This window comes from Parambassis ranga, chromosome 18, assembly GCF_900634625.1.
Source record: "Parambassis ranga chromosome 18, fParRan2.1, whole genome shotgun sequence".
In the NCBI taxonomy this organism is placed as follows: Eukaryota; Metazoa; Chordata; class Actinopteri; family Ambassidae; genus Parambassis; species Parambassis ranga.
The window spans coordinates 2,498,012-2,517,376 of record NC_041038.1 but is presented as its reverse complement, the minus strand read 5'-3'; the positions used below and the strand labels follow the sequence as shown (position 1 = coordinate 2,517,376).

The 19,365-nt window shown below is 41.3% G+C and overlaps 1 protein-coding gene across 1 annotated transcript in view; it reads left to right on the top strand.

Moving 5' to 3' along the window:
* nlgn2a (neuroligin 2a) overlaps positions 1-19,202 on the top strand; it is a 151,492-nt gene extending 132,290 nt beyond the window's left edge. Inside the window, exons 7-11 of the mRNA XM_028429364.1 lie at positions 9,596-9,781; positions 12,351-12,616; positions 12,993-13,146; positions 13,988-14,354; positions 14,698-19,202. Of these exons, the coding sequence (XP_028285165.1) occupies positions 9,596-9,781; positions 12,351-12,616; positions 12,993-13,146; positions 13,988-14,354; positions 14,698-15,535 (1,811 nt within the window). The 3' untranslated portion in view covers positions 15,536-19,202. The remainder of the gene's footprint in view (positions 1-9,595; positions 9,782-12,350; positions 12,617-12,992; positions 13,147-13,987; positions 14,355-14,697) is intronic.
* Positions 19,203-19,365: the final 163 nt, after the last annotated feature.

Sequence of the window (19,365 nt, the reverse complement as noted above, 5' to 3'; positions counted from 1 at the left end):
TGATGGGTGACATCACTCGACGATTTTCTCAAAGGTTTGTAGTCTATACAAGATATGTGTGTGTGTGTGTGTGTGTGTGTATTGAATGGATCTGGACTATGGTAGTTTAATGTTTTATGGGACCTATTTACTTTTAGTGTAGAGAATCATAAATTTAAATGTATTAAAAGAATGACAGGCTTGTCATGAGAGGAAGGAAGGAGTAGTACTGATACTGGATGTCAATGAACGCAGCAGGTAAATTATTGGAAATTATTGGGTGATTTACTAGCTGATTTACAGGCAGGCCGACAGTCTCAACAGAGAAGAATGATGGACAGAAATATACTCTTCTTGTTGTTTTTCTTGTTGTTTTTCTTGTTGTGATGCCATCAGCTCAGGGACTGGACCATCTCTGACACATGCATTTATATGAGAGGTTTCATTAACATGTGGGCCTGCCCAGGCACAACAGGCTTAAAGTGGAGGAGAGAAAGGGACTGAGGGATTGATGCACAAGATAACAGAGAGAGAGAGAGGTGGGAAATTGCAGGAATAAATATACAGCACACTGCCTATAGAGCTGCACCGCATCCTGCTGCCTGACGGGCACTTTCTCTCTGTAACAGTTCACCCTGCAGATTCAGTTCACGTCTTTCTGTTGTAGTTCGGTGGAGACGTTTTATTGGCTTGTGATATACTCAAAATCATCTCAGTGTTGCAAGGTTTCTAACACACGCTAATAAATCAGAGCAGTTTGACGTAGCATATGTTAGGGGTCTTGTGAGTTGGTCCCATATTGACAAGTGAGTGAGAGCGGTCCTCCTTCGAAGGGCCATTTCATTCAGGGCATTACCTCCGCACATTCAGAAGAATGAGTGATATGACGAGGCACAGGCACAAATCACAAGGTTGACAAACAGTGTTATCTTGCGTCGCACATTGGAGCAGCATTTTCCATTTGTATGTGATGGTGTGAAGAGAGAAAACACCACCTCTGACAAAAACATTCAGCACAGTTATTTGTTCCGTATTGCTTTCTGGTATAATAGAAGCTGCCCGGTAGCCTTGGACTGCAAATGCACTCTGCCATTCTGTCATCCTGTCTGTGTGATGGAACTTCATGTGTGCTTTTAGTAGTCAGTGAGAAAAGGTTGTACATTTTGCAGCTGGAAAAGCAACTTTGCTAACCCATTCTGGAAGTTAACTTACCTATATATTATAAAAATGAACTACAAGCGTAACAGCAGCTAATGCAATGTGCACAGTACCTAATTTCTACCAGTAGAGGGCGTGTAAATCAATATGTAGACTCCAAATACTGATCTTAGTAATATTTTGAGCAGCTGAAAAGGTGATTTAAAACACTTAGTCCTATTTTAAATCTCATTAAATGCCAACACTGATGCATTAGTATTAAGGCAGATAATGTTTGCACCTACATGGGACTGTCCAAGGCTGAGAGGCGGAAAAGTAGATGTGGCTTTAAACCCTAAATATCTAGTAATATTGCTAGTATTTTTTGTGCAAATAGATAGAAGAATTAAAGGTACAATTAAAAGTGAAAACATGACAAATATTCAATGTTTAAATAGACAAATGTTACTTGTGTTTCTAATTCTATTTGGACAATATGACATTATTTATAAATAAGGCAAAGGCTTCTGGGAAAGAAACTGTGGAGAGTCATGGTTTTATAATTATTTTTTGATAATAACAAAAAACATGACTCATGATTAATGAATATTTTTTTGTTCTCATTATAATGAATTAATCATCATTTAAAGCAAATAACTCACGTGAGAATAACACATCTTGTGACAATGCAATTTTATGGTATTTCAAAAGTAAAGTGTTTGTTTTATTTTTTAAACAGATGTTCCTCTGGATTATTTTTGGTTTGGCAAAATTGGAGATACACTGATACACTTTTTAGGGGGCCAGCAGTATAGAGCATTGGATGGTGTGCAAGTGCTGTCTCTCTCACACACACACCAAACATCTATTAGCTGTCAGTGCGGCATTTTTCCAGAACATTATTTATCTAAATTGTTTACCTAAAATACATACAACTGGGAGGTCAAAATAATGGAAAGCTCTGCTGGGTGGAATATGTGCTCTTGTGTGTGTGTGTGTATGTGTGTGTGTTGGGTTATTAGTGTGACCGATGAGCAATTGAGAAGGATTTGAGAAGCTATCCTCCACACACTTATGAGGCAGGAGTCTGATTATTTTCTTTATGCACTGCAGATAAAGCTCAGAACTCCCTTTGTCTCACACACACATGCTCATGTCAGCCACACTTTTGATGAGAAGCAGCCTTATCTGACAATAACCTCCCAATACTGAAAGCATTTGGCATAACTGCCATTCTCACCATGAGGATATTTGCATATTTTAATTACACTGCCATGGAGGTAAGAAAACACCAGATATCTTGATGCTGTTTTGCTTTTGATGGACAGGATTATCATGTCAATACATGTGTGTGCAGGTGTTGTGAGCAATTTAGCAATCCATAAGAGAAAAAAACATTTTATTTTACACAATAATGCATAACAGATTGATTTAGTGAAGAGGTTAGGTTAATGCTTACTAATTTCACTTTTATTTTGTCACACAGTTGCAATGTGAGATATTTTTGTTGAACAAATGGTGAAATTAAAAGATTCCCAAAAAGCCTCATCAGTGCCAGCTGAACAGAACTGAAGCTCTGCTAAATTGTGCCACGCTGGCTAAATGCAGTGCCATGCAAAGTGACTGTGTGGAGGAGTTACAGTATCTAGGCCAACCCAGCATGCGTTCTGTTTGAAGTATTCCGGAATTTTGCCAGCGCGTAGTGGAATAGCAGAGGTCTACTTTTAGCTCTGCAGATGCTCCCGACACCACAGCCGTTCATTGTAGTTGCAGCCGTAGAAGTCAAATAAAGACATAAATAAATAAATAAGTAAATGTGATGGTGTGCGTTTATAAACGTACACGTGCCAACACATGGATGTAAACACACCAATGAAGTATTCACTGAGACGCACAAACAACCACATTCACACACCCCTGCAGACCCACAATGAGTGTTTACCCATTTATTTTTGCTGTTTGTTTGTTTTGCTTGGTAAATCCTAACCACCGCACAGCTGCCACTGCTGCTGCTGCTGCTGCAGGAGCAGGCATGGACAGCAGTTTGGGGATTCATTAGCTCCTGTTTTCTCTCTTTCTCTCCCTCTCTCTCTCTCTCTCTCTCTGTGCTCCATCTCTTCCTTTTCCCTCTATCCCTGCTCAGGAACGATTTATCATAGGGTTGGGCCAAGATACAGGTTCTCTGGAGCTAATTTTGGCTTTTTATTTAGCTTTAAACAATTACTTCTAAATCTGTGAAAAGTGAGAGTGTGAGAGCTTGTAGTTAAATGGCCTGCGAGGGAGGACACCAACCAAGGAGCATAGATATTATCTGGTTGAATTATGGGAGATGTAGTATCATATGTTTTTGGATAGAGATTGATGCAAGAAACATGACATTCCTCCCACAGACCAATAACATCATGTAGCGTATCTACAGGCTCCTATGTGGTACTGTTGTACTTGTAGTTTTATGGACATAGCTATTTTATGATTGACAGGTCAGGTGTGGCTTTCGACTCCATCTTCTCATGCATATATGCTTTAAGAAAAAACAAAATAGCGATGGTCAAACTCTCAAACCCACAGCACAGCAAGCACAGCATTATGCAGTAATAATAACCAATAAAAGTATCACAGGAGGAGGTGAAGTGTTTTTATCAGTGACTAAAAACAATTACACAGCCGCGACATCATGCCATACATCGTGTCCAATCTGGCCCATAGCACCCCTATTTCACCCGCCATTACCCTCTGACTGGATAAAAGTCCCCAGGGACTGCAACACCCAAGGGAGCCAAAGTGATGGATAAACAGGAAAAGGGGGAGAGACACAGGCAGAGGAAGAGATGTTAAAAAAAATCAGGAAGAGAAAGTGCTTTTCAATTCTGAGCACACACAAGATCACATGAAAAGGCTCATGATGGGAGTGTGTGATCAGGATGATGAGCTATTGTTCCTTGGGGCTGTAAAAGTGTTCACAGGGCAACAAACCCTGATCGATAGACACACACTGCCACTCTATAAAGACTCTAGTTAAAGGAGAAGAGTAAAATAGATACGGCTGCTTCTTCTTGTCGCTGTGGACACACACGCACGCACATACACCTGACAATCTATCATCTCACTTCCTCTCACTGTGTTTGTCCCTTTGTGAGTCATTCTGTCTCTGTCATCCGCTCTCATCCCTCTCCCTCGCTGTCATCCTCCCTCTGCGTATGACTGAGTGTGTGTTCCTGTGCGTCTGTCTGACATACTTGGACAGGCCTGTGACAAAAACAGGAGCAATCACGCCCCTCCACGGTAATCGCACGCTCACACATAAACATGCATGTCAAATGATTTGAGGCTGTGAGGAAACACTTGTGTGTGCATATGGTGATGCTCTGCTGGGAGCTGGCCTGGTTTCTCTTTCACCAGCGTCAGGACTTCAGAGGCTCGCAGCTTCGGCTCCAGACTAAACCCTAAAAGATAGAGAGAGTGAACCACAAGGGACCAAGGAGATAAAAGAATGAATGGCATAAGAGTGAATGAAGGAACATCCAATAAAAGGAGAAGCGATGGAAAAGAGAGAGTGCTGAATATTTGACTATTAACATTTGATGCACCAAAAGCAGTGTCTTCAAAGCTGTATTGTTGAAGATATTCTGTCCTTGGCGGATTTTGGTGACACCCGTATAATACTCGAGCGCTTTGTCGAGCAGGTACTTTGATTATGAATTAATCAGAGGGAAAAAAAATGTAAGCATTAGCAGTGATTCAATGCTGAATTGATGTGTTCGGGTGTTAAGAAAGTACCTGTGATTCGACTATGAGACTGCCACAAACTGCTACGATGAGTGCTAATAGGAACGCCACATAAAAATGCTAACCAGAAACAATATTGAAAGAAATAAAGGATATTTTTACACAAGTGTGTGTGTTACCTGGAGCTAGCAGGGCATTTTAAAACAACAAATACCACTAAGAATGTCTGCAAAGTTATTGTCATTATTACACTACAAAAAACAGGACGCAAGATACGCTGAGCAGGTGTCCCTCTTTCTGCACAGTAAATAGCTTGCTTCAAACATATCCTCACAGGCATACACACACATAGAGGTCCTGCCCAGTGTGAGGGCATAAAATCTGAATCATTTCACAGATAATTTGGTTGTCACAGCCAGGTAATAGTAATAACAACTTTAGAGAGAGAAGGAGCACAAAGAGAAAGAGGGAGAGGAGTGAAGCGAATCACCCAAGGCCAATCGCTGTGTCTAAGCCAAAGTGGTGTTTGTAGTTTTAAAAAGCCTCCTTTTAAGCTTGGTGAAGAAAAAAGGGGAATGTTTCTTATTTCCTCTTTTTCTCCTCCTTCCAAGTCCTCCTCCTGCTCTCTTGCATCATTCAGCATGACCCTCTGGAAATCACAAAACGTTTAGCATGGCGGCATAAAATGAGCGTAATGGTGATAATACACTTTTAGATGCAGTTTAGGAAGATGCAGTCATCACCTTCAAAAGAGGCAGAAACACACTGAGGTGTGTGTGTGCGAGTGTGTGTGTGTTTTATACATTATTCAGATGCTTTGAGCCACCCACATCTGTTCATGTCTCTGGATGACACACACTCCTCTGATAGACAATAATTACTATGCTGCCAGGAACACACACAAACACACACATACAATCACAAACACACAGTCACACAGGGAGCTCTGGCACCCATGTCAGCGTCTAACAATAAAATCACATGGGATGCAGTGTGTTGGATGCACCCGTTTGTCATCCGGCAGCCACAAGTCATTGTTACATGTATGGCTAAGTCACAGATGCATACACACACAAATCGTACTGACAAGGCCAGCTGCACACAAACAACAAACCTGTCTATAAGCATAATGTCATGGCTCGTAAGAGGCTTGCTGCTGCAGGATTGTGGCTGCAGGTTAGATACACAAAGGATGTGTGGACACAATGCACAGAAAAATGGGCATGCACCAGGTTTTTCTGTCATTTGATTAGGGTGTGTGCATGCGTGTCCTGCTTGCAGTATGTATTTGCATGACTTTGCGTGCTCACATGTTGTGTTTCTGTGTGTGTGTGTGTGTGTGTGTGTGTGTGGAGAAGCGAGAGAGATGGGAGAGAAAAAGAGGCAGTCTTCTCTGTAGTGTCAGCCTTTGATCAGTGTCCCTGTGTGTCTGTATATATCTATGTGTGTGTGTGTGTGCGCGTGTGTGTGTGAGCCAACCCCTGGTGTCTTGGAGGCAGATGAAACACTGTGCCTCTATCCGGGACTCACAGAACACCCACTATCCTTCTCGCCTTCTCCTTTACTCTCTCTCCCCTCATCCCTCTAACCACCATTCCTTACCACAGCCATTTTAAAGGCCATTCATGCAGAGCTGCACTTTCATCTTGCATTGCTGCATTTTAACCAGCTCCTCTATTTTTTTCCAAGCCTTTTATCAGATTATAGAGCATGGGGATGATGGGTGAAGTGGCCTGCTGTCGTACACTGACTTGCAGTCAGATGGATGCCGCAGGAAGGTGCGGGAAAGACAACAGCTTTGGGCTGTAACAAGATAACAGGAGGAAGTTGGGTGCCTGCTGCCTTTGCGTTTTGATGTTTCATCAGCCAAACATGCATAATAACTAAAGAGCACAATGATGCAGAAAAACTGATTTCTATATTAATATCTGGACTTGGGAACAATGCTGACACAGAACTATGGCTGTGTATTACATGAATTAGCTTAATTAATGACCTTATTAGCATAATTAGTTATGTTTAATATATCATGGTGATTACAGTGGGGCATTAGGCAGTTTATTTGCCTCTTGTTTGTGCTTGGCTTATAATTAATGCAGCCAAACACGCTGCTTATTTGTGTTTGTGGACCAACACAAAAACTACCAAGGAATCTGGTATTTATTGATCCCTGCTTAAATATCGGTAGGTTAGTATGGTGGATTTCTGCCAAAAGCAAATGTAGTAATTTCTAGTCAAATGTTTAATCCAGAATAAACGTGTGTGTGTGTGTGTGTGTTTTTAAATAGTTTTTTATTTTAAATAGTTACAACTAGAAGTATTATGAATATCTCTGTGCATGTAGGTGTGCCTATAGAACATTGTGCCCCCCGTTGTTTGTTTTGTTTAGTGACTAGAATCCTAATTTACAGTTAAACCTCATATTCAATATAACACACATGTTTTCATTGTCACAGCCACTGCACATTCATGTCATAACTGTGTGCACCGGCCTTTGTTTTGTTGGATCTGTGGAGACGTGCATTTATCAGAGAAAGTGCAGCCTGCCTGTCTCGTGTTTGGCCACATGGTGGCAGCTTATCCACATGACCATGTACACCACACACATACAGTGCCACAGCTTGAATCCTGACTGCTCCATCTATTCATGTAAAAAGACAAATACATGTGATGTGAGAAATCTTTGTGGTCCTGATGTGCAAGATCTTGATAACACAGGGGAACACCTAAAGCATTTTAGGCCTTTAAAGAAGGCTTATATTACATTCATTTAATTAATTGTATTAATTTCATTTTTTTTAATTATTGTCTTCTAATTGTGCTTTTCGCCATCTTTCTATCAACTTTGATTTGGAAACTAAAGGGTTACTGTGAAAATAGGTTTAACTAATCAATTTTTGTGTTGGTAGTGATCTCTATAGGCAGACACATGGGAGAAAAGGACTTGGCTCACTCATTGGCCAGGCCTTATTCTTAATTAAAGTGACGGATGAATCAACCAATCACAGTTTTATTTATGATGGGTGGGAAAAAAGGAATCATTACAATCCTGAAACTCAGGAGCAAACTAGCTTCAACATGGCGGCTACTGCAGGAGACGATCGGTAGCTTACTAGCTTATTAGCCTTTTCACGGTGGGCTCTCACTGACAAACAATTACATGGCAATAAAGAAAGGACTTCTCTTGAAGCATAAACTTAAGGATAACATTTTCGACACTATCATTTCCTGATTTCCTGTTCCATAGAAAAGAACAGATTTTTTTTTTCCTTTCAAGTAGCCTAAGGTAAGCTGTGGCTAGTGATAGTGATTTCTGTATTTTTTCATTCTTAGTAGGTTATGGAAATATAACTAAAATAAAATGTTTGTGGCAAATGTTAAAATATTATAATGTATCTATATATCTATCCTTGGTTATTCTAGTAAAGACCTAACCACAGTTTATTTGGTTTGTATAGCCTTTATTTTTTATATTCTTTATGTGGTGTTTGCTGCCCTCTACCGGAGCTAATACGCAGTAACTGCATCTAATAGAACTCACAAGAGATGTGTTTATGTTTATTTTCTGACTTAAACACATTCAAAAAAGATATAAATTACTATTTAAAATTACTATTTAAAAATAGATAATAAATAGTTTGGTTTTCTTTCAATATGGAAAAAAGACCTAAAAGGTTAATAGCAGGGAGAGCGTCATGTATTCCAGCTTAAATCTGCTGTTCTGGTCCTTTTTTGGTGTGTGTGTGTGTGTGTGTGTGTGTGTGCATTTTAGCTAAACTCAACCCCAGCTCTAACAGTTACAGTACACTACGACTACACAGCGTGTACACATGCGTGTTTGCAACTAGCATTTTACAACTGTTTAACATCTACTTTGTCAGCTTAATGAACAACCTTTGCAGTGCACCTACCTTTAATAAAGCTCTAATGAGAAGTCCCACCAGGATCTCACAGACTGTCAGTTAATAGGAACTTAAACAGAAAAGCTTTAGGTCTTAGGAAAAGTGGGAGAATAATGAGAGGCAAATGTCAGCTAAGGTATTATTAATGTTCTTGTCATTCAGGAAAACTTTGAGTAAATTGGATTTGCAAAATGTCACTAAAGTATAGGAACATCAATGTGCTTATAGTGCATGGTTTATATAACATAACCTAGGGACTTGCATAGCTCACAATCATGTACACACTTCATCTGATTTCACTATCTGTGAATTGTTTAAGTTGATTGTGATCCTTTTTACATTTTTTAAAAAGAGTAGTATGTAGTAGTAGTATGAATTGCAGTAGCAGAATGGAGTATGTTAAAGTAAGAAATGTTTATTTTATGCCAGTGGATGTTTCAAAGAAATATAGAGAAGAGAGAGAAGTCAATATATAAAATGGCAAATCTCAAACTACATCTGTGATGTGTTGTTATTTGCAGTGCAGTTATGGGTATGATTCGTATTAGTGCCACAGTCAATATTTTTCAGTATGCTGGCTGCTGTTCTTTTTGTGTTTCTGCTCAATGGCATTAAACGTAGTAAACAATACTAAGAAGAACTGAAAAGGACAGTGCACAAACTTCATATGTGTCTGTGACTCCTTGTTGATGGATGATGGCATTGCATATATGCATATACACACTTGTTGTATGAAGTATGAAACCTATATAGAGACTATAGTGAAATCATTTGACTTATACAGTCTCTCTCTCTCTCTCTTCTCTCTCCATTTTCATCTCTTCTTGTACCCATCTTTATTCTCAACACAGGTTTCCTCAGTACTGGAGATCAGTCTGCTAAGGGGAACTATGGCCTCCTGGACCAGATTCAGGCACTTCGTTGGCTTAATGAAAACATCGGACATTTCGGTGGAGATCCAGAGAGGATCACTATCTTCGGCTCCGGTGCTGGTGCCTCCTGTGTAAACCTCCTCATCCTGTCACACCACTCCGAGGGTAATTTGAATGCTGTGTTCCATGATGTTTGTATGAAGTATTATTTAATTCCATGTAAAGTGTGATAATACTGAGTAAGTCTTGGTCAGATCGAAACACATCTAGCAGCGTCGAATTCAGAAATCGTTAGGTTCTGTGATGCTCACTTCATGCCTCTCCTCCCCAGAGGAAAACACTGTCTGTCCTTTGAACTGATGAATTTAAGCAGCTATGTGGCTAATGAGCGAATCTAGGTTTGTTCCAGGTTATGTCGTTCATGTCTTTGGAGGATAAGTTACATAGGAGCTCTATTACCCCCATTACTGGCAATTGCTCCAGGCCCTTTAACTGTTCACTGCTTTGCAGGAAGAAGACTTTACCTCCATCGAAAACCTACATCTATCTGACCTCATGCTCCCCATTACCAGTATCACACCCTGAGGGCTAAGTGTTAATATTGCACCACCAAAAGACAGAGGTCTTCAGACTTTGATCTGAATTGAGATCAGTGTGGCTGACGATCTGTAGCCAAATGGTCACGCACTCACTGCCTTTGATCATGCTGTTCTTGAAGCTGTCCTCCTCCGATCGTAACTTCTCTGTTCTCGACGCGCGCTCGAGGACTCTCCCTCAATATTACTCTCCTCTCTTCATTTTCTGTCTCGCGTACACAAACTGCAAAGGACAGCAACAGGGAAGCAATGGCGAGTGAATAGAAAGAGAGATTAGAGAGAGCATGTTCACACAACCACCGCATCTGTTTCAATTACTGCTCTGTGTGTGTATGTGAGGCACCAAGCAGACTTCTGGCTCATCTGTAACTCATTCTGTCTGCACTTTGAAAACAAATGTGTGCCATCAAAGCTTGAGCATCTGTGTGTCACTGTATCTATTTAACACAACCTCTGTAATTCCCCTGACATCTGTTAACCTGACAAATTAACCCCAACATCCTACCAACTTTTGACACTGATAGGTAGGTGACCTGATTCCAAGAACCCAAATGTTATATACACAGAGGTCACAAAGTAGTTGGCTGACTGCACAAGTGACATCTTCTGATAAGGAGCTACATTATAACTGATTGAGCTCTGCAAGTAAAGGTCTGCCAACATTACCAGCTTCTCTGGAATGAAAAACAGAAACACAAATTGCCCAGAGTGCATGGAGGGCCTCCTCTAAGCAGAATCCTGTCAGACAGGTAATAATATCTATTCTGTCTAAGGCATTCCCTGTCTCCTAAGGCATCATTAAACTTATCTTTGCATGATTTAGTTAGCTTAAGAAATGTTGTCAGCATCATTACTAGTTGCTGCCTTTATGATAAGCTAGGCTAATCACATTTAGTAGTGTCAATCCTTTAATTTAACTTTAAACAATGTGTTTTTTAAAATGTTTTTCAATTTTCAAATTAGTGTAAAAAATTAACCATTTTGTCTCTTGTTAGTGACAACCAACCCCTCCCTGCTTGTCCATTCTCATGGCTGTCCTCACTCCATCATCATCTTCCTCTTCATCAGCATCTAACGGTGTAACATCAGCCTCTAGACGCCTTCTGTCTGTCATGCTTCTCCTCCCTGCCCCCCACCCACCCTCCTTCCCTCATCACTGCCAATGGTGCCAGGTAAGGAGTCTGTCATCCTCATGCTTAGGAGACACCAATCATGTCAACAACACAGCGCCACAAATCGAGCCTGACAGCAGAAGCGTGCAGGATGGAAGTAGCAGACTGGGATGGGTTTTTGTGATGATCATACAATAAAGGAAGACAATATCCATGTTAAGGGGAAGAACACAGGAGGGATAGAAATGCAAAAATGGAAGGAAGCAAAAATGAGAAAAGAGGAAGAATATAGAATATAATAAGAATAAGGTGCTAAGCAGAAAAAGCAAGAGGCACTCAGTGGTGACAAAGAAACTGATATTGACAATAAAATACAATTGCCTCTCCCCTTTTCTCTCTCAGTGTAGCTCTGTAGGTGTAGCTTCTTACTGTAATTGATTTCCCAGGGATAGGAGGCTCTGCGGCTCTGCTTAATAATTAACTGACCAATCTTCAGCCCGGGAGATGGAGGAAAAAGAAAGAAGAAGTACAGAGTGGAAATGAGTGAGGCAGGCAGCCCCATAACGAGCCACTTGAGTGGTTCAAGCGGCACAGGACAGGCAGAACTAAGAAGAAACAAAAAAGGAAGAGAGGGAGGGTAGCCAGAGAGAGGCTGAGTGTAAGAAAGACGAAATGGATCTTTTGACATCTCAGATGAGTTTATCCCCAGTCTGGACTGTATTTTTCTCACTGTAACACTAAAGCCCTGGGTCTGTAGTCCCATCCTTTATCTGACAGTTTTTCTCAAGGAGATGAAAAACCCAAAATGCAGGGAAGTTCTAATATTGGAAAAACTTACTGATTAGGTTTATACAGCGAACAGTCTTTTTGCCTCCTGTCCTATCAAAAATCGTAATTATTCTTCACAGAGCTCCATCAAACTTGCAATAATGTCATATGTGGGGAAAATGCAAAGAAGACCACATTTTTCAAAAGTTTTTTGTTTATTCACACACATTAACAACAGTATTCCTTTTGTACTTTCAGGTCTGTTCCACAGGGCAATAGCCCAGAGTGGAACAGCAATCTCCAGCTGGTCTGTCAACTACCAGCCTCTCAAGTACACTAAGATCTTGGCCCGGAAGGTGGGCTGTACCTACACAGAGACAGCAGACTTGGTTGACTGTCTGAGGCGCAAGAATTTTAGGGAGCTGGTTGACCAGGACATCCAGCCAGCCCGCTACCATATCGCCTTTGGGCCTGTGGTGGATGGAGACGTGGTGCCAGATGATCCTGAGATTCTCATGCAGCAGGTAAGGATCCTACAGGGTAATCAGTTTGTTTGTTTTTTTTCACTGTAACTGTGACAGAGTACATGAAGAACTTGAAGGTGTGAGCGTGACCTTTCCACAGACAAGTGTAGCGATGACGTTTACCAGCTGGTGTGAAATCACACCCTAGAGAGCTGTAACACTGAAAAATAACAGATTTTTCTTACTGATGCTGGCAGCCTTTGGTTTGGTATGCAGTTCTGTTTTTCTGAATGAAATAAAATAAACCTTCTGTCTAAATATTGCTATTACCAGTCACAGGTTTCTTGTTTACATGACAAAACAGGAACTCCTACATAGGAGAAAGAGCTCCTAAATTTGCCACACACCAACAGTTCTTCCCCTCTGTCACCACCAGGGGGAGTTCCTCAACTATGACATCCTAATAGGAGTGAACCAAGGAGAGGGGCTCAAGTTTGTGGATGATAGTGAAGACAATGATGGCATCTCAGCTGCAGCATTTGACTACACCATCTCCAACTTTGTTGACAACCTCTATGGATACCCTGAGGGTGAGTACCAGCTGTCTTAACAGTACCCAATATCTTAAATAATATAAAACAATAATATAAAATATAAAATATATGACAATATTTTGTAATTGAGCCAACAAAAATAGTCACTATAAAGTTTCAATACAAATATATACTTTTTTGTAAACAAAGCTTTTTAACATAATATTCTAATAACAACAACAAAAATAAACAAACACTCCAGAGCTACAGATCCTGAGGAAATGCAATCCTTTAGAATATGATGGAGGCAAAGAATGAGAGGAGTTAAAATGTGAGCCCAGAGAAGTGTATCAGCCAAGACCAGCATACCAAAAAGACTGCCTATCATCGAGATTATCTTTCACCGTGGTGGGCCTGTGCTTTGGCCTTTGAGGCACTGTGGGCACTAATGCTGTCGCTCATCATCCCCCAGGCAGCCTGCTCCCAATCACAGTGCTGTTGTTCCTAACAGATCAGCCTGCAAACCCCTCACAGCGGGCCGCAGTCAAAATACAGACACGTATGGATAATGCTGTCACACGCCCTCTCAAGTGCCTGTCACTCATTCTGCTTTTCTTGGAGGCATATTTTTCTCTTGTGTTCTTTGTGTCACTCGGTTCCTTTTTATATTGTTTTTTATTGTTTTGTTTTGTTTTTTTGCTTTTGCTTTTATCTCTTTCACTCACAGTCACCTCTTTAATTTTTTTCTGTTCCTGTGGTTAGCAATGTGTACCTGATCCTGGTTTTTCATCTCTCAGAATTTTCTATCACTGTTTTTACTTCACTCTTAACTTATCACAATTTATTTCTTCCTCTCTTTTCCCTTTTCCCTTTTCCCCTCCCGCATCTTATCCTACAGGCAAAGACATCCTGAGGGAGACCATTAAGTTCATGTACACGGACTGGGCAGACAGGGACAATGGTGACATGCGAAGGAAAACTCTGTTAGCCCTGTTTACAGATCACCAGTGGGTGGCACCAGCGGTAGCCACTGCCAAACTCCATGCGGAGTTTCAGTCCCCGGTTTACTTTTACACGTTCTACCACCACTGCCAGACGGAAACACGACCTGAATGGGCAGATGCCGCCCATGGAGATGAGATACCGTACGTGTTTGGTGTGCCTATGATTGGTGCCACAGACTTGTTCCCGTGCAACTTCTCCAAGAATGATGTGATGTTAAGTGCTGTGGTCATGACTTACTGGACAAACTTTGCCAAGACTGGGTAGGTCTAATTTCATATTAGTATATTTTAAAGTTTTCCTTTTGCTCTGAGTTACAATGAGTCTTGCTAGTGTTGTAGCTCATTGGTATGGTTAGGCTTACAATGTCTTTTAAAAGGTTGCTTGCTTTGTGATAGTTTAGGTGTCATTTTACCAACCAGATGTGATTTTTTGTAAGTTACTATACAAGTTAATGTTAATACTTTAAACTTACTGCTATACTATATACTACTAACCTAGAACACATGGCTATTTTTGGAAATTTGATGTTACCTTAATTACAAGAATGATTATAACTTTGGTCACAAGCCCATTAACAAGTTGCCCCCCAATTTTTTTTACCAGAGACCCTAATCTGCCAGTACCTCAGGACACGAAGTTCATCCACACCAAGCCCAACCGCTTTGAAGAGGTCATTTGGACCAAGTTCAACTCAAAGGACAAACAGTACTTACATATTGGCTTGAAGCCTCGTGTCAGAGACAACTATAGGGCCAATAAGGTTGCTTTCTGGCTGGAATTAGTCCCCCATCTGCATAGTCTACACGAGGAGCTCTTCCCCACCACTACCCGCTCACCAGCAGGCCCTGGCCCAGGCACCATCAGACCCTGGCCCAGAACGCCAGGCCCTCGTACCACTCGTCACCCGTACCCTACCTTCCCCGCTGATCCTGATCCTTCTGAGGGTTCAGAGCGTCCACACCAGGACCTCTTTCCTGGAGACACCCGGGACTACTCCACTGAGCTGAGTGTGACCGTTGCTGTGGGGGCATCACTGCTTTTCCTCAACATTTTGGCCTTTGCTGCCCTTTACTACAAGCGTGACAAAAGGCATGAGATGCGACGGCACCGGCTGTCTCCTCAGCGGGGTGGCCCTGCCAATGACCTGGCTCACAGCCAAGAGGAGGAAATCATGTCCCTGCAGATGAAGCACTCGGAGCACGACGCTCACCATGACATGGAGCCCCTTCGTCCTCACGACATTTTGCGGCCTGCCTGCCCACCTGACTACACGCTGGCGCTGCGCCGAGCCCCTGACGACGTACCATTAATGACACCAAACACGATCACCATGATCCCCAGTACCATCACTAGCATGCAACCTCTTCATGCCTTCAATACTTTCCCCTCCACCGGCCACAACAACACTCTGCCCCACCCTCACTCCACCACCAGGGTATAGTAGGGACTGGCTTGGCATAGTGACACCTAAGGACCAGGAATACTGGCTCCGGTACTTAACTAGAAAAAGGGCCCCAGGTAGTGGGCCTTTGCTCTGTTCTTTTACTCTCTTGACTCTCCAGCAGCAACTCCACCTCCTCCATCATGTGCTGTATAACTTTGCAGCTCCCTCCACAGGTGGTGTGTGGAGATGGAACAGAACTGCTTGGCAGCAGATGATCCGTTTGGGAGTGACTTTCAAAGAATTGCTGTTTCCAGATTAAAGGCCCACCGTGTCAGAGGGACAAAAAGTTTTTGCCCCTTGCCGTTTCCTATTTTTTTTTACTTTGAGTTCATCTTTTTTCTGTCCCTGCTGTGTTTTGTGCACATATCTTTCTCCTGTTCTACATCTGTGTCTTACTGCTGTTTTGTTCCTCTCATTTTACATGTGATTCTCTCCTAAGGCTCCTTTGCTGTAAGGATTCACAATCTACTGAGGGGGCAAAGAGTAGATACAGCAAACATATAGCTATGAAAACACTGATATCTGATATTTCATTCTACCAGCATTCTTGGTGCCAAGTATGTACTACTGTTTGCTTTCTCATCAAGGGAGGAAAAAAGTAGAGAAAATTCTAGAGTATTTACTGTTAACTAACAGAGGCTGTGTGTTTTCATGACAAAGTGCCAAATCTGGCCCTCGATTGTGTTATCTTTCATCTTGTTTCTGTTTTTGAAGCATTTGTTTAATTGTTTTTTGTGGAAAGAATTTTTGCTGAAAATAGTTATAGAGAAATGATACTATATATAGTTATATATAAATGTGTATAAAGAAGAAAGTATATAATTGGGTTTTCTCAGTGGTGGGGAACTATGCATGAATTATTTTTTAAAGATGATGACGGGGTGGGGAAGGACACCGTAGCTGTCAATGCACGTTTCCCAAATCTAATCAAATCATATCGGTCCATTTTTAATGTTTTTTTTCTCCCACTAAATATTCCTGAAGTCGCTCGACAAATCACCTCCACCTTTCTAATATTCGTTTGTACATTTATAAAGAAAATGAATCATTGACACAAATACAATCAAAGCAACTGTGAACACACCTCCATGCATTCTGTCCTTCAAGATTTTTCCAACCATATGATGCAGCATGTCGACAGTAAGCCCCTCGTCCTACCGTAGCTACTTTTTCCCTCTTTTTGGAGATGATCAGTTTTCGGGGTACACTAAGTTTGTTGTGGCGTTCCTGTACAGACTTATTTTTGTATTTTAGTCAGAAGTGAAGCAGAGTCAGACAGTCTCTACTCTGTCACCTTCTTTCCCACATCTGCCTCCCTGTTTCCACGATAAGCATATTCTGGTTGATGTCTGTAAGTGAGCGTGAGTGTGGCAACAGAGCTGCTTCAGATGGGAGTGAGTGCACCCTAGTTAGATAACAGAAAGGCACAGGGGCAGACAGGCAGGAACACCCTAATGTTAAAGAACCTAGACTCTAACATAACTTCCTTCGTGCTGCTTACCTAAACACGCTTCTGCCTATCATCACCACCACCACGCTCTCTTGCCTCTCACAGCTCTCCATCCTTTGTGTTTGGTTACCACCCATAGCTCAACCTGTTGTTATGACAAAAATACATCTGACTTCATCATGTCAGTGCTGTTTCATTTCTACAATTTCTGACCTCTGTTCAGCTCTGCTATTGTGTTTGTGATTTCATCAGTTGTAAATTAGACTCTAAGCACACTAAGGGTAACTGGTGGAGCTGCAAGATGACAAGCGGGCTCGAATCTCTTTAACAGGGTAAACTGCTGTTTTTGGTTCTGCTCCATTATTCTGGGTGAGAAGATGCAGAACTGCAGCTCAGAAATGCCCCTCTCTGATTCTCTGATAAAGATGTCAAACATGGATCATGGGCAATACAGTGTGTTAACTGAACTGATGGGAACACATGTTAACTTATGTCTAGTATGGGAAAAGTTAGTCACCGGTGCTGTCCTTGCTTGTACTCTAGCTTTAGTCTGTTTGTTTTGTATTGTATTACTGCCTAAAGGGGTGGAAGGATGGAGGAGGACAGAAGGGTGAAGTATATACCTGGCTATTCCTGTCAGAGTTTCGTAAGCCCACGGAAAGGAAAATGTGCACAATGTAAATCACACAACAACTGACTTTGGTGTGCTGCAGGTGGATAAATGTTTTGAATCAGATGATGGATGCAGTGGAAAAGAGCCTTTGGGAGAAGAATGGAATAAGACTCACAGCCTTAAACGTAGAAATTAGAGTCAACTGTTCACAAGTAAATAAGGTGCGGTGATCTTTGTACCCAGGAGGACACTTTGCCTGTCTACAGGAGAACTGAGATCTCCCTATGGACCCTTTTCTACTCACACCTGTGGATAAGGAGCCAGCAAGGCGTTGAGACATAAACCTCACCACAATACAGCTACAGTGATTCCACTGGATGAGGGAACAAAAACTAGGTATTTTGTTTGGGTCTGTTCTTCTTCCCTGTCTATTTTATAAGCTAACACTGGAGGGCGCCATTGTGGTATGTTAAATGCAGTCAGCCCACTAAGTAAACTGGACGTTGGAAGGAAAACACCAAACTGGGTGGCAGGACGGAAACAGACACATCTGGATGAGGATCAAAACTGTACATTTTTAAGTGTAAGAATCAAACAGTCAAAATATTTGTAAATATTAAGTTTCTTGTTTTTTTGCTTTTGAGTGAATGAATGATATGCTTATTTTGTGACTACTGAAGACAACAGGTGCAATTTGCTAAAAATGAAAAGAGACTCTTGTGTGAAGTTTCAAATAAATCAATGCTTGGCACTGAATTTTTCATAACATTATTTTACTGTTATGTTGCCCATCATTTTGTGGGCATCCTGTAGCATCATAATTCCTAATTAGGAAAGTCGCTGTAGCAGAATTATTCTCCACTAAAGCCCATACAAACGAGAGGGCTGAAGGTACTGTTGTTATGTTGCTAGAGTCCAATGAATATTAGATTTTAACATTTCAAAAATATACTTTTAAGTATGTGGTAAACATTGCAGAGGCTAAGAGCACTGAAGCCAGCTTTGCCTTTCGTTGTCAGACCATTAACTTTCCCAAACTGATACTAAACACAAGTGCAGACAATTAGGTGACGGCTCACTTGTCATGTAGCAGTGTTTACATGTAGCCACCTAATTACATGTGGAACAGACATGAGGGCTTTGATACCACAAGATGCCTCATATTTTCATAGAGTGATGAGATCACACAGGTGGTCTGACGCTTTCATTCCACACACTATTGTTGCACTTTGGGTGTAGAGGTTGTGTTTCTGTTGCAGTGCTGTGATGTAGCAGAAAGTAATGCTCTAAGAGTAAGGGGTTAAGTAAATTGCAAACATCTGTGACAGGACGTGTGCGGACACACATTTGGCCTTTTCTGTGTTATAAAGTTACTCACAGCAGTGTTGTGGTTCACATTGCTGGAACAGCACATCATTTATTGTCATGCCAATAGAGCACTGAGGTTGTCGAGAGATGTTGTTGTATGACATTGGTACATGCAAGCATCTGACTCTACAACAGCAAACATACACAAATACTCTGACACAAACCCTCAGCTTGGTCTCCACTGCAGATTTGCACCTGTTGTCTTGTTTTTACATTCTTTGTTGAATTCAGAAACCCAAGACATGAGATGAAGAAAAAATGTTAAATAATGACATTTCAAAAAAGATGATTATTAAAAAAAAAAAGTAAAACTATATAAATAAATGAGGTGATGATATTTCTGTTTACTTTAGAAGTTATTATACACTGTATGCTGTGATTCTGATCTGGGAAACA